This window comes from Argiope bruennichi, chromosome 11, assembly GCF_947563725.1.
Source record: "Argiope bruennichi chromosome 11, qqArgBrue1.1, whole genome shotgun sequence".
Taxonomy (NCBI): domain Eukaryota; kingdom Metazoa; phylum Arthropoda; class Arachnida; order Araneae; family Araneidae; genus Argiope; species Argiope bruennichi.
The window spans coordinates 66,277,275-66,293,211 of NC_079161.1; the positions used below are offsets into that span (position 1 = coordinate 66,277,275).

General features: G+C 37.8%; 1 protein-coding gene across 1 annotated transcript; it reads right to left on the reverse strand.

Annotated features, from left to right (window-relative positions):
• Positions 1-3,189: 3,189 nt before the first annotated feature.
• Positions 3,190-3,996, reverse strand: LOC129956591 (uncharacterized). The gene has a single exon (XM_056068520.1). The coding sequence runs from the start codon at positions 3,994-3,996 to the stop codon at positions 3,190-3,192; it is 807 nt and encodes a 268-aa protein (XP_055924495.1).
• Between the last annotated feature and the right edge of the window lie 11,941 nt (positions 3,997-15,937).

The following is a 15,937-nucleotide window of genomic DNA, read 5'->3' on the forward strand; positions in this document are numbered from 1 at the left end:
GTGACTCAGAACCCAGCAGAGAAGAATATTAAAGCCCCTGTTTTTTAGTATCCGCAGGTTAAACAAAATTTCAAAAGCGACTGGATGCATATGGTTGTGGAAATGAGCAAGTGTTTCCAAAGTACTCATGCTGTCAGTATATGTGATAACACTACGCTGAGTAGAGAGTGAAATTTCTTGTTGTGCGTAAAATATTGCTACCAACTCAGCAGTAAAAACAGAACAAACGTTGTTTAGACGATAGCTGAGTGTATCAGATGGAATCACAATGGCACAACCAACATATCCATCTGATTTTGAGCCATCTGTAAACACTAGGGTAAAAGAAGAATACTGACAGCGGTGCTGATGAAAAAGTTGTTGGAAAATAACAGGATTAGTTGAAAATTTATCAAACCCCAAGAAAGGGTTCAAAAAGGAAAAATTGGGAATATCCCAAGGAGGAAAAGAATAAAAATCAAGAAATTTAATGACAACATTATTAAGGTCCGAGTCGTGCAGGGAATTTTTGACTCTCCGACAAAAAGGAAGAATATGATAAGGTCGGGCATCATAAATTCTTTGAAAGTTTTCAGGAAAACCCATGCAATGAATGGGATGATTTGAGACAGATTGTGCACGAAAATAAAACAAAGTAGATAATTTTTGACGCCTCAAACAAAGTGGCAACTGGTGACAAATTACATACAAACTCTCAACTGGAGAGGTGCGGAAAGCACCAGAGCAGATCCTGAGAGCAGAGTGATGGACAGTATCAAGATGTCTCAAAACAGAAGGGCGGGCAGACCCATAAACCACACAGCCATAATCCACTCGTGAAAGAATGACCGCTTGGTATATACGGAGTAGGGAGGTTCGATTGGCTCCCCAGGATGTTTTGGAGAGAACTTTTAAGAGATGCAATTTTTTTTTCGCATCTCTTCCTCAAGTTTAATATATGTGGAAGGAAAGTGAGTTTACGATCGAACGTCATTCCCAAAAATCTTACTTCAGTCACAACTGGAATTGGTGTATCACGTATCTTCACAACAGTATCTAAATGCATATTTCTCTTCTTACAGAAGTGAACACATTGACTCTTCTCAGGAGAAATAGCGTGACCATTTTTATTACACCAAGTAACCACTTTATTAACTGCATTTTGTAATTGTTGTTCGATTAAATTCATGTTACTACATTCGCATGAGATCTGCAGATCATCAACATAGAGACTGACTTGGACAAATGAAGGCAAATAATTTAAAATTTGACTAAGATTCACAATAAAAAGTGTGACGCTGAGGACACTTCCTTGTGGAACATCCTCAGCTTGTATAAAATGATTTGAATAAAAACTACCAATACGAACTCGAAATATACGATGAGATAAAAAGTTCTGTAAAAATATAGGCATGTTTCCTCTAAAACCAAATTTAAAAAGTGTAGAAAGTATGCCATAGCTCCACGCACGGTCAAATGCTTTCTCAATATCAAAGAAAATGGAGACAAGGTGGTTCCTCCTGACAAATGCGTTCCGAATTTGGGTTTCCAATAAAATGAGATTATCAAAAGTTGATCTGCCTCTACGGAAACCACTCTGAAACTGGGGTATGCATCCTTGTTTTATTAGATGAGCATTGACCATGCGTTCAAAGGTCTTGCAAACACAATTGGTAAGGGCAATAGATCTATAGTTCAGGGGGTTTGATGGATCTTTTCCAGGTTTTAGAATTGGAATTACAGTAGCTTCGCTCCATTGTTTAGGGTATTTATGTTCAGTCCAAATTCTGTTAAAAAGTAACAACAAATTGGATAAGGAGGTTTCATTTAAATGGCGAAGCATGCTATAAGTTATTCCATCTGGCCCCGGGCTTGTGTTTCCGGCTTGAGACAGAACCGTTTTCAATTCAAACATCCTGCATTCAGAGTTGTATGTTAAAGTATTTCGGTCATTAAAATGCAAAATCAATCGTTCCGCAGGATTCTTAATTTCCAGAAATTCAGAACTATAGGAATCAATTGCGGAAACTTGTGCGAAAGCCTGACCGAGAATATTAGCTACGTCTAATGGGGAGGAATGCACTAAGTTTCCTGTTTTTAAAACAGGAATGGAAGTTTTACAATAAATCCCATTTGAAGCTTTTACCTTTTTCCACAAAAGTTTGGTGGAAGACATGAGGATGTGATCGAAGACACAAACTTGATCCAAGATTCCCTCTGACTACGTCTGCGAATGCGTCGAGCTAAGGCTTTGGCTTTCTTAAAAGCCACAAGATTTTCTATCGTAGGGTATCTTCTAAAAATATTCCAGCTTTTTTCTAATTCTTATAACTATCGCGGCAAGCTTCATTCCACCACGGTCTGCGAAATTTTCTCAGACGTGGGGAGGTCTTTGGAATGGTGTCATTTGCGGCACTTATTATGCTGTCAACGACTTGTTGCACTGCTTCCGTGATATCGTATTGACCATGATCTCGGTGATTTCTGCCAAATGAGTGAAAGCATCCCAGTCTGCTCGCTGGAATAGAAAACGCGGAGGACAAGGAGTCGCACCGCCGCTATCAGCATGTGAGACCATAATGGGGAAGTGATCACTATTGTAAAGGTCTTTGCTTACAGCAAAATTCAGCAATGGCATGAGCTCAGGAGAACATATGGCCAAATCAACACTATGGAAGCTGCGTGTGGGTTCATGAAAGTAAGTCTTCTCGTCATTATTAAGGAGACAGAGACAGTTATCAGAAATAAATTGCTCGATCTGTCGCCCACGAGAATTAGTACTTTCTGAACCCCACCAAATACTATGCCCATCGAAATCGCCAAGTATAATAAGTGGTTTAGGAAGCTGGTCCACTAAATTGTCAAGATGTTGTTGACTAACGACATCATGAGGCGGTAAATATATACCACAGACTGTGACTAATGTTCATGTGGGAACTTGCACTGCCACAGCCTGTAGAGGTGTATGTAAAGTAAGAGGTGTGCTTGAATATAGATTTGAAGTGAAGAGACAGACACCACCAGAATTCCGAGATCCTGTGTCTGTATCTTTCCTGGTACAATTATAACCGCGCAATTTTATTGGAATACTGGGTGTTAAGAAGGTTTCTTGAACACCTAAACAAATTGGATGAAATTTGTTTAAAATTGTCTTGATGTCTGGAAGTTTGGAACGTATGCCACGACAATTCCATGAAAAGAATGTACCCATTATGAGCGAGGTTTGGAAAAGTAGAGGGAATGGCCATTTATTGGAGTTGCCTGATCTTCGCAACTCATATCAAGTGCATCTTCATCCTCCGATGGATGGAGCTTAAAATCGGGAATGGTTGGTTTGCCCCCAAAAATGGACGTTAAGTCCTTATGGGCTATTCCATCTTTCGCCAACCCCAAAGCAACTGAATTCCGTGAAGTAGACTTTTGCAGTTTCGAGGAAAGGTCTTTATATGAAAGATCACGTTTTGCGAGTTTTAATGTCAGTGAGGACTGAGGGTTTTTTTTATTCCGAATTTTTTTAGATGTTGACAGGTCAGGTTTAGGAGATTCTGGAAGGCTTTTAACAGAATTCTCAGAATCAGATTCAGAAGTTTTTGCAGGAGGTTTTGTCTTTGAAGTCTGCTTCATACAGTTCTCACAGGAACAATTTATGCAAAATGATTTTTGGACAACGGAAGCATAACTTACACCAGTAGTAGGAGTTTGAGTTTGGACCCTACGCCTGGCTTCGGGGTATGATAAATGTTCTTTTATTTTTAATGATGTCACTTGTTTTTCCAAGTTCCAGCGTGGGCAAGATCGAGCATATGAAGGGTGATCACCACCGCAGTTCACGCACTTTTCTTTTGCGGTGCACTGCTGGCTGTCATGCCCTTTTTCAGCACAAAGGGCACAAGTTAGTGTCACACAGCAATTAACTTTGGAATGACCATATCGCTGGCACTGGTAGCATCTTAATAGATTCGGAATGTACTGTCGAACTGGTAACTTTATATAGCCCGCATATATATATTCAGGCATTTTAGGACTGAAATGTAAGTATATAGTGTTTAGTTGGGAGGATTTGACCTTCTCGCCGAATTGTAATCTGGCGAACTTGCGTCACTCCTTGTGGTTTCAATTCATGGGATATTTCTTCTAAAGACACATTGAATAGTTCTCCGCAGGTTATAACATCTTTGGAAGAAATTTAGAGATGTATGTGAATTCACTGAAATCGGAATATTTGCAAGAGCTTTGAGTTTGATAATCTGTTCTGCTTGTTTTTTGGTGTTTATTTCCACTAGCTGGTCACCAGATCGCATTTTTTGAATAGATAGGACATCACCAACTGTAGCTGATATTGCTTTTGCACAAGAAACGGTGAAACAGAAGAAAAGGTCTCTTTATTATCCGATAGGCGCTTGATTACAAAAAACTTATCAAAATAATGAATATTAGTCTGTGGATGGTAAACTTTATGCCCACTGAAGGGACCACGTTTGGAGGAGCCCATACGATATTAAATACGATTCAGGCCCGACGGCACCACCCACCACGGAGCCCAACAAAGGAAGGCAATTACCGGCTCTGGTAGTTTCCAGCCTCGGCATACACCTTAGTGCTAGCCGTAACCTATACGCTGGGAGTTACCCCCGGGGACAGTGACCACTCTTAACGTCAAGCCCAAGGAGTAACCCCTTCGCTTGACCCCAAGCAGACTAGCCACTAAGATGACTAGCTACCAGCCGATTGATACACCGGGGACCACAGTGCACCACCCGTCTTTCTAATGGGTCGCCACGCACGGCCAACACGTAGGGCTTTGACTGTCCATGAGAAGCAAGAAGCAAACAGAGCGGCGACAGCTTCTCATGGAGAGCTCCCTCGCTTGCCGTCGAGGGATGGAAGGATCAAGCAAATAGCAGAAGGCGTAGAGGAGAGTAAGTATGAAGGGAGTAAATATCCCTGGGTACCTCGGAATTGGGACACCCGTACTCACCTATAGTAGGTGAGCCCCTGAGGGGCTCTGTTCTCTGGGATAACACCTATTTTTAGAAATTTTAGGAGAAAATTTCGTGGAGACCATTCCCACTGGCTTTACTTTAAATTAGAAAGTCAGGAATACCTTCGAGCACCAAAAAATCCCGTGACCGAGAAAAAAATATAACGTATTGAGCATGGAATCAAAAAGCCAGACGAATAAAGAAAACAGACTTCTACAGGAAGAATGAATATCTTTTTATTATTTTTTCATATCCACTACACAATCGGCTGAAAAACTGAAAACACCAAAAGGAATAGTGATTCAATACAAAACTCGTTTTACTCTTCGTCCATTGTTAAAAAAACAGAACGCAATCGTGCTTCTGAAAATTTTCAGGTTGGTTGATTGGTTGTTCGGTTTTTTGGGCGCAAGAGCCATGTTTGGCTATGCTGCACCAAGAAGATGGTAAAAAAAACTTGAAAATAATTTATATAAACACACATGTTAAGATATAAAAGCCAAATGTATCAAAAAATGAGAAAAATGAAAGTGCAAGAATATATAATGTTAATGAATTTATAAATGAAATACTGATTCGAAAAACAAACGTTACAATGAATTGATGTGAATTGTCGAACCTGAACAGAAGTTAAAAATGCTAAATACAACTATAAAAACCAATGGTTTTTTAAAATTTAAAAATGTTAGGGTGGAATTTTTCACTCACCAGGTCTTGTAAAGTTAATGACGATGATTTAAAAAGTGTAAACGAAAGGAATTAAAAGATGCCCACTCGATTAAAATATGTTTAATGGTAAAATCTACACGACATGTGGAGCACTTTGGTGTTGCCTGGCCAAAAAGGAGATGTTTGTGTGTAAAACGAGTATGTCCTATATGGAGGCGAGTCAATTTGACATCAACCTCTCGTATAGAGTGGACAGGCCACAAACCTATTGTCGGTTTAATTGGGTGTAATTTGTTATGGATCTGCAAATCCCATGATTTCTGCCACTTAGTAAAGAGCGAACTAGTGAAGGACCTTTTAGCATCAGAATAGGCAAGTGAATGTGTTAGAAAGGTTGATGCAGCTTTAGCAGCAAAATCTGCCCTTTCATTGTCGTAAATACTTACATGTCCCGGAACCCAGCAAGAAATGACTTTAAAACCTCTATTTTGTATGACTCTCAATATGAATAAAATTTGGACAGCAACTGGATGCATCTGAATCTGATAGTTAGAAAGTGTTTCTAAAGCACTCATACTGTCAGTATAAATGATGAAATTAAGCTGAGTAGAAGAGGAGATTTCTTGTAGAGCACAGAAAATTGCTACTAACTCAGCCGTAAACACAGAGCTACTGTTGTGCAAATGATAGCTCAGTGAATCAGATGGAGTTATAATTGCACAACCAACGTGTCCGTCTGATTTCGAGCCATCTGTAAAAAACTGATATAAAAGAAGAATACTGACAGCGGTGCTGATGAAAAAGTTGTTGGAAAATAGCAGGATTAGTTGAAGATTTATCGAATCCTAAAAAAGGGTTCAGAACAGAAAATTGTGGGATATCCCAAGGGGGAAAGGAATAAAAATCAAATGACTTAATGGCAACACTATAAAGGTCCGAACCATGTAGGAAACTTTTGACTCTCTCCCAAAAAGGAAGAATATGGGAAGGTCGCGATTCGTAAATCCTTCGAAGAGAAACAAGAAGAACCGTGCGACAAATAGGGTGATTTGAGATAGATTTTGCACGAAAATAAAGAAGTGTAGACACTTTCTGACGCCGAAAACGAAGTGGCAACTGGTGGCAAATAACATGTAAGCTTTCTACTGGAGAGGTTCGAAATGCTCCGGAGCAGATCCGCAGAGCAATGTGGTGAATGGTGTCCAATCGCCGTAGAACAGTAGGACGTGCTGAGCCATATACCATGCAACCGTAATCAATACGGGACAAGATGACTGCTTGGTAAATACAGAGTAGGGAGGTTCGATCAGCACCCCATGATGTTTTGGAGAGCACTTTCAATATATTTAATGTTTTTTCACATCTCTTCCGCAAGTGCAAAACATGCGGAAGAAGGGTAAGCTTTCGATCGAATATCATTCCCAAAAACCGAATTTCATCCACCACAGCAATAGGTATGTTTCGAATATAAATATTCGGATCTGGATGAATGATTCTCTTCCGGCAGAAGTGAACACACCTACTCTTCTCAGGTGAGACTGCATGCCCGTTATTGTTACACCAAATTACCACTTTATTGACTGCATTTTGTAATTGCCGCTCTATGAGATTAATATTGCTACCTTGGCATGAGGTCTGCAGATCATCAACATAAAGAGTTCCATGAATACATGATGGTAAAACAGATAAAATTTCATTCAGATGAACTATAAAAAGTGTGACACTGAGGACACTTCCCTGTGAAACACCCTCAGATTGTATAAAATTATTTGAGTAATAATCACCAACACGAACACGAAAAGTACGAAGTGATAAAAAATTTTGTAAAAATATGGGCAAATTTCCTCTAAAACCAAACTTAAAAAGTGTGGTTAGTGTTGTAGAGCCAGCGCAAGAACTTAAACCTTGATCTGGCAACGGCTTTTTCTCTTGATCTGGCAACAACTTTTTTCCCGCCAGAATACTTTCGCTTTACCGAGAGAACAGATGTGTCTCCTGTAGCTGTGTGTGCGTGTGCTTTTGTGATGTTATGTTAATGTGCTTTAGATGTCTTCGTCAGTAGCTGCTTTATGTATAATAAATGGAAAAAAGACAGATCAGGTCCCTTTTATTTGATTACCCACGAACATTTTGGCGCCCAACGTGGGGCCTGATCTAATGGAAAAGCAGCTATGAAGATCGAAAGGAATCAGTAACCAGAAAGGTGAGCGAATATTTTCCTTTATTTAAGAGAAACTCGGACATTTAAAATAATTTAATTTCATGGATTTGAATGTCCGAAGTTAAAAGGAATGAATGTAACAATAGAGTGAAATTTGATTTTTATATTTGAAGTTGAATTTTCGTTACATATTGATAATATATATTCGCTTTAAAGATATTGGTTACTGATAGAATACTATTGAAATATTGATTGATAATGTATGAATAAATCTAAAATTGATATTGAAATTTGATGTATTAGAAATACTATTTTAATTTTGGAGTTTTTGAATATTAAATATAAGAACGATGGATGAACTTTCTAAATTGAGAAAAACCAGAGGCTTGCATAGATCTTCAGTTACAAAGTACATTAACAAGATTAATAGTGATTTGGAAGAGAAAATAGATTCTCTTACCACCAAAGATTTGCAAGAAGCCTTAAATTATTTGAATATATCGTTTTAACAGTTAAAAGACTATGATAAACTTATACAAAATCTAATCAAAGATGATAAGGAATTCGAAACCGAAATTAAGTCTACTTTCGAATACAATGAAAAAATTATTGTTTGTTTGTCCAAGTTATCAGCGCAATTAAAATGTTTACAAGACGAATCAGAGCGCCAATCAATATCATCAAATGTTTCTTTATTAGGCGCTACAGGAAATTCTAATTTAGATGCAATAAGCAATACTCAGGAAAGTTCAGCCATCGTACCTGTAAACGAATATAATTTTAAGACTATAAAATTGCCTAAACTTACAATTGAAAAATATTATGGAGACCCCTGTTGCTGGTTAGAATTTTGGAATCAATTTCAAAATTCTATTGATAATAACAAATCTCTGTCAAAAATAGATAAATTCTCATATTTAAAGTCACTATTAGGGGGTGCGGCCGCGATTGCGGTTAATGGCTTTGCGCTCTCAGACGAGAATTATGATCAGGCTTTAAAATTGTTGAAACAAAGATTTGGCAGAGAAGAACTGGTTATTAACGCACACATGTCAAAATTACTAAATATTGTACCAGTAACTGATTGAAATAATATTTATGGTCTTAGGAAGTTGTATGATACCGTAGAGATAAACTTAAGAAGTTTACAATCATTAAAAGTTACTTCAGAGATGTATGGGCATTTACTCTATCCCATTTTAATTAAATTTATTCCCGAAGATCTTGTCCTTGAATTTAATAGAAAAAGAGTTGATAATTCGGTGAAGTTCGAATTTAATGTAACTGAGTTACTAAATTTTTTTAAGAATTGAAATTGATGTAGAGAATCCTCTGCGTTTATGCATACCGCAAAAGGCGATAAACGCAAAAAAATTTCCCTCCCGAAAGTGAAGCAGAATCCTTTCAACAACTTCAGTCGAAACACAGCTAGCTCGCATGATAAATTGCGAAGTCCAAGGTCAAGCGCAAAACCAAAAGATCTTCAATGTTTTTCCGCGTCAGCATTAAATGAAAATTGTTTATATTGTAAAGGTGAGCATCGATCGGAATTATGTTCTCAAACCGACTTAGAAACGAAACTCCGTGTTTTAAAACCAGATGGCAGATGTTTTTTATGCTTGAAGCCAAAACATCGAGTTAATGAATGCCGTCAGAGAAGATATTTGACATGCGAAATATGCGGGAAGAAGCATAATAAATCTATTTGCTCTCAAGCAGAATCTAACACATCCGATTTAAATAAAGATAATAAGAGCGTAATTACCGCAATTTCACATTACGATAAAAGGAAAACAAGCTTTTCTCGCAGTAATATATTTCTTCAAACATGTGCAGCCCTCGTGCGCAATGATGAAACAAACGAATTTGAATCAGTACGACTAATGTTAGATAATGGAAGTATAAGAACATTTATAACACGTGAAGTTTCAGAAAAATTAAAGTTAAAAGCAATAAGAAAAGAATCTTTATCGGCATACTCTTTTGGTGCTAAACAAGCAAAGGAACATTCTTGCAATATAGTGAGAATAGAATTAAAAAACCGTGAGGATCCCTCTTTACGTATTGAAGTAGAAGCTTTGGTTACAGAAAACATTTCTGCCACTACTCCTCCTGTACCTAATAACAATATTACTAAAACGTACAATAAATTGAAGCATTTACAGCTATCTGATAATATTGATAATAGACGCAAGAATATCTCAATATTAATTGGAGTAGATTATTATTATGAAATCGTTTCAGGCAGAATAAAAAGATTAAACAACAAACTGGTAGCGACTGAAACAATTTTTGGTTGGTGCTTGCAAGGTCACGTAGGTTTATCAAATGATTTAATGACCATGTAGATTGTAGTAGATGAAAAGGATATTTCGGACCAACTTAAACAATTTTGGGATCTTGAGAATTTAGGGGTAGAAGGGGTTGAAGAGGATGATTTAGAAAAACATACTATAGATAAAGAAATTATGAAAGAATTTGAAGAAAGTATTGTTTATCAAAATAAAAGATATACTGTAAAGTTTCCTTGGAAAACAAATATGAAAGAATATTTAACTAATAACTTTGAAGTGGCTAAAAGGAGGTTTTCACACTTAAAATCAAAATTTATTAAAGATAATTCGTTATTTTTAGATTATAAAACTGTTATTGAAGATCATTTAAAAGAGGGTATCATTAAGAAAGTTATAACATGTGAAGAAGAAAAACCTTCATTTTATTTGCCTCACAGGGTGGTAATAAGGGAAGATAAAACTACCACTCGTTTGAGAGTGGTATTTGACGCGAGTTCTCATGCGAAAGGACAGTTATCGTTAAATGATTGTTTACATACTGGTATCAACCTCATTCCAGACCTTTTTGAGATTTTAATAGGCTTTAGAGAACAGGCTGTTGCCATAACTGCCGACATAAAGAAGGCCTTTCTGCAAATACAGATTGCCGAAGAAGATCAGAATTATACTAGCTTCTTCTGGACGGAAGATCCGGGAAAGGAAGAAAATGAAATTTGCAAGATGACTCGAGTTCTCTTCGGTGTCAAATCAAGCCCCTTCCTCCTTGCAGCTACAATCCGACACCATCTAAAGAGGTATGTAGAACAATTTTCTAATACCTGTCAAATGCTAGAAAAATCATTGTTTGTCGACGATTTAATCTGTAGCCAAAGAGACTTTGATTCAGCTTTTAAAATAAGCCTAGAATGTTATAACATCTTTAAAGAAGCGAGCATGGAATTAAGGAAATGGAAAACTAACTCAGTTGAGCTTCGTGATAAATGGAGAGAGGCAGGTTTAGAAATAGATGAAGAAAAATATTCAATTAATGATAACTTTGCTTTAACTCCTTGTAAAGTGCTAGGATTGGCCTGGGATTCCGATTTAGATATATTCCAGTTTGACACTCGAAGCTTAGAGAAATTCCTGTCTAAAAAGATAAATTCCAAACGATATGTTCTTCAAGTAGCTGGACGCATTTTTGATCCAGTGGGGTTTTTAGGACCTTTTACCATCAAGATAAAATGTCTAATACAGAACATTTGGTGTTTGGGATTGGACTGGGATGACCCTCTCCCGAAAACACTGACCATTAAAATAAATGAATGGTGCGAAGAAATAAAAAAAATTGCATCTCATTAAAATATCTAGATATTTTTTTGCTGAAGCGAAAACTAATGAAATAGCTGAAGCTCAACTACATTGCTTTTCCGACGCCTCAAAGAGGGCATATGGAACTGTAGTATACATTAGAGTCTTATTGAAAAACGGGGAAATCAAATCAAATTTGGTCGCTTCAAAAAGTAGAGTAGCCCCTCTAAAGACGCTTTCGATCCCAAGATTGGAATTAATGGGTGTTCTTTTAGCAACAAGGCTAGGCTGTAAAATAGTTAAGTGCATTAACTTTCCTGTTACACGATTCTTCTGGACTGACTCTTCAATTGTTTACTATTGGATGAAGGGTTACCCTGAAAGATTTAAAGTGTTCGTAAAACTCAGAATTAAAGAAATCCAAAATCTAACCAGTCCCACTGAATGGAATCACACTCCCGTAACTGATAATCCGGCCGATCTAATATCAAGAGGGTTAACGGTACATGAACTGAGAAACTCTAACTTCTGGTGGCATGGGCCAAATTGGTTGTTAAAAAATGAATGTAAATGGCCTAAATTGGGTAAAATAAATAATGAGACAAATATCAAAAAAGACGCAGACAATTTAGAATTGAAAAAGAACGTTCTAATAAGTTCAACAATAGCAAAAGTAAATCCATTAGATGATGATTTGATTAAAAGATTCTTCTTTCAGCAAATTAATAAGAGTAACTGCATGGTGTTTAAGATTCTTACATAATTGTAAATCAGCTCTGCAAAACAGAAAGAGAGATCATTTAAATGTAACAGAATTACAAAATGATACAAAATATTTAATTAAATTTATACAAATGAGAGAGTTTAATTTGAAATAAATTGTCTAATAAAGAATAAAATTCTTCCAAAGAATAATTCCCTTCTGAATTTAAATGTATTCTTAGATAATGATGAACTTTTAAGAGTAGGCGGAAGATTAAAATTTTCTGATCTTCCAGATTCACAAAAATTTCCTCTGCTTTTACCAAAGAAACACCATTTCAGATATACTTATAGAATACTTTCATAAAAAGACACTCCACTCCGGTGTTCAAACTACTCTGTATTTAATTAGACAGCAATATTGGATACCATCTGGTCAAGCCAAAGTTAAAAGTGTAATCAAAAGATGCTTAACCCGTTTTAGAGTAAAAAATAAAACTATTCAACAGATGATGGGCGATTTACCAAGAGATCGAGTCATTCCATCCAGACCTTTTGACAAAGTAGGAATTGATTTTGCAGGCCCAATCATAACGAAACCTAATTTAAAAAGAACTACGGTAACAGTCAAATCTTACATCGCCATATTTATATGTTTTAGCACTAAGATTACTGATCTGGAGGTAGTATCTGATTTAACAACTGAAGCCTTCTTGGCATGCTTTAAAAGATTCATCGCAAGGCGATCGAGACCTTCAGTAATTTGGAGCGACAATGTAACTAATTTTAAAGGAGCGTATGCTCTTCTGAACCCCCTATTTAAATTATGCAAATCCAATTCAATTCAAAGGTTCAGTGCCGAGGAAGGCATAAACTGGAATTTCATACCCCCAGCTGCACCCAACTTTGGTGGTCTCTGGGAGGCAAATATAAAATCTATGAAAAAAATCTTGGTGAAAGTCACCAAGACCAAAATTCTGAATTTTGAGGAACTTAACACATTGGTTGTCGAAATTGAAGCGATATTGAATTCAAGACCACTCAGTCCCTTGTCCGTCGATCCAACCGATCTACAACCTCTAACACCGGGACATTTTTTGGTTGGGTCATCGTTACTATCCTTTACTGAACAAAATACCGCTGTCAGTTTATCTTCCAGGTGGAACCATGTCCAGGACCTTAAATCTAAGTTTTGGGACCGCTGGAGTCGGGAGTATCTGCAACAACTACAGCAGAGACAGAAATGGAAGAATCCACAGCCCAACCTGAAAGAAGGTGACCTAGTCATATTGAAGGACGACCACAAGCCATTACAGTGGAAGTTGGCGCGAATAAAGAAGACAATACCTGGACCCGATGGACTTGTTCGAGTAGTTGAGGTGCAAACTTCCAACGGACTATTCCTGCGAGCCATGAACCGCATAATTCCCCTTCCAATTCAGGATGTTGGACCAATGTCTAACGGGGGGCGGGATGTTGCAGAGCCAGCGCAAGAACTTAAATCTTGATCTGGCAACAACTTTTTTCCCGCCAGAATACTTTTGCTTTACCGAGAGAACAGATGTGTCTCCTGTAGCTGTGTGTGCGTGTGCTTTTGTGATGTTATGTTAATGTGCTTTAGATGTCTTCGTCAGTAGCTGCTTTATGTATAATAAATGGAAAAAAGACAGATCAGGTCCCTTTTATTTGATTACCCACGAACAGATAGTATGCACGGTCATACGCTTTCTCTATGTCGAAAAATATGGAGACAAGGTGATAGCTCCTAACAAATGTGTTGCGTATCTGGGTTTCCAATAAAAAGAGGTATCAAAAGTTGATCTACCTCTTCGGAAACCACTTTGCAACGGGGGGATGCATCCTTGTTTCTCCAGTTCATACACAAGGCGAGCATTGACCATGCGCTCAAAGGTCTTGCAAAGACAATTTGTCAAAGCAATAGGCCTGTAATTCAGAGGGTTCGATGACACTTTACCGGGTTTTAAGATTGGAATCACAATAGCTTCATGCCATTGTGAAGGAAATTTGTGTTCAATCCAAATTCTGTTAAATAACAATAAAAGATTTGAAAGAGTAGTTCTACTCAAATGGCTAAGCATATTATATGTGATTCCATCTGGCCCGGGGCTGGTATCATGCGTCTTGGATAATGCTGCTTTCAATTCGTACATCCTAAATTCACAGTTGTATGAGTGAGTGCTTCGATCATTAAAACGAAATGGCAACCGTTCCGTGGGATTCTTAATTGCTAGGAAATCAGGACTCTAAGAATCTATTGCGGAAACTTGTGCGAATGCTTCTCCTAGAATGTATCTCACTAGAATGTATCTCCTAGAATGTATCTAATGGGGCAGAACGTATCTCACTTCCTGTTTTTAATACAGGGATGGACGATTCACTATAAATTCCATTAGCGACCTTTACTTTCCTCCATAAATATTTACTAGATGTAGAGGATGTAATGGATGATACAAATTTTATCCACGATTCCCTCTGAGTACGACTGCGAATGCGACGAGCTAGCGCTTTAGCCCTTTTAAAAGCGACAAAGTTCTCAGATTTTGGGTACCTTCGAAAGATGTTCCATAATTTTTTCTGCTGTTTGTGACTGTCACGGCAAGCTTCATTCCACCATGGTCTGCAAAATTTTTTTGGGCGCGGGGAGCTTTTTGGGATGGTGATATTTGCGGCATTTATTAGTGTATTAACTACAATTTGTTTTGCTTCTGATATGTCTGGTGTACTTACCATATCCTGAGTGATATGTGCCAATTGCATGAATGCAACCCAGTCTGCTCTCTGGAAAATGTAACGTGGAGGGCATGCGGTTGCATTTCCTCTGTCAGCATAGGAGAAGATAACTGGGAAATGGCCACAATTATATAGATGTTTCTCAACGGAAAATGTCATCAATGGCAAGAGTTCAGGAGAGCATATGGCCAGATCAAAACTATGGAAGGTACGTGTGGGTTCATGGAAGTAAGTCTTCTCTTCACTATTGAGCAAGCAGAGATAGTTATCAGCAATAAACTGCTCAATCTGCCGCCCACGAGAATTTGTACTAACCGAACCCCACAACGTACTATGGCCGTTGAAATCTCCAAGAAGGATAAAGGGTGAAGGAAGCTGGTCCACTAAATTATCAAGTTCTTGTTGGGGTATGATATCATTAGGCGGTAAATAGATATAGTAGACTGTGACCTAAGGTCGTACATGAACTTGTACAGCCACAGCCTGAAGAGAAGTATGCAAATTGAGAGGCGTACTCGGATACAGATTGGATGTGAAGATACTAACACCACCAGAACTGTGAGATGCTGTGTCTGCATCTTTCCGAACACAGTTATATCCACGTAATTTAATGGCAATATTGGGTGTCAAGAAAGTTTCTTGGACACCAATAGAAATGGAATAAAACTGGTTGATGATGGTCTTGATATTAAAAAGTTTGGAGCGAATGCCGCGACAATTCCAGGAGACGAAGGTACCCATTATGAAAGAGGTTTTGATGCAGAAAGAGGATGTGCATTTGTTAGAGTTGCTAGATCTTCGCAACTCATATCAAGTGAATCATCATTCTCAGATGGATGGAGCTTAAAATCTGGGTTGGTTAGCGTGTCACCAAAAATGGTGTTTAAATCCTTATGGACTACACTTTGATTCGCTAATCCCAAAGCGACTGAATTCCGTAGATTAGATTTTTTGAATTTTACGGAAAGATCTTTTTGCGAAAGTCTACGTTTCGCAAGTTTCAGCGTCAGTGAGGTCTGAGGTTTATTCTTACGAGGCTTTTCTACATGTAGCGGGATCTTGTTTAGAAGAATCTGGAGCATTTTTGGTTGAGCTATCAGAATCGGATT

Coding starts and splice junctions, on each gene's coding strand:
- LOC129956591 (XM_056068520.1), bottom strand. CDS start 3,996: ATGCCTGAATATATATATGCGGGCTATATAAAGTTACCAGTTCGACAG.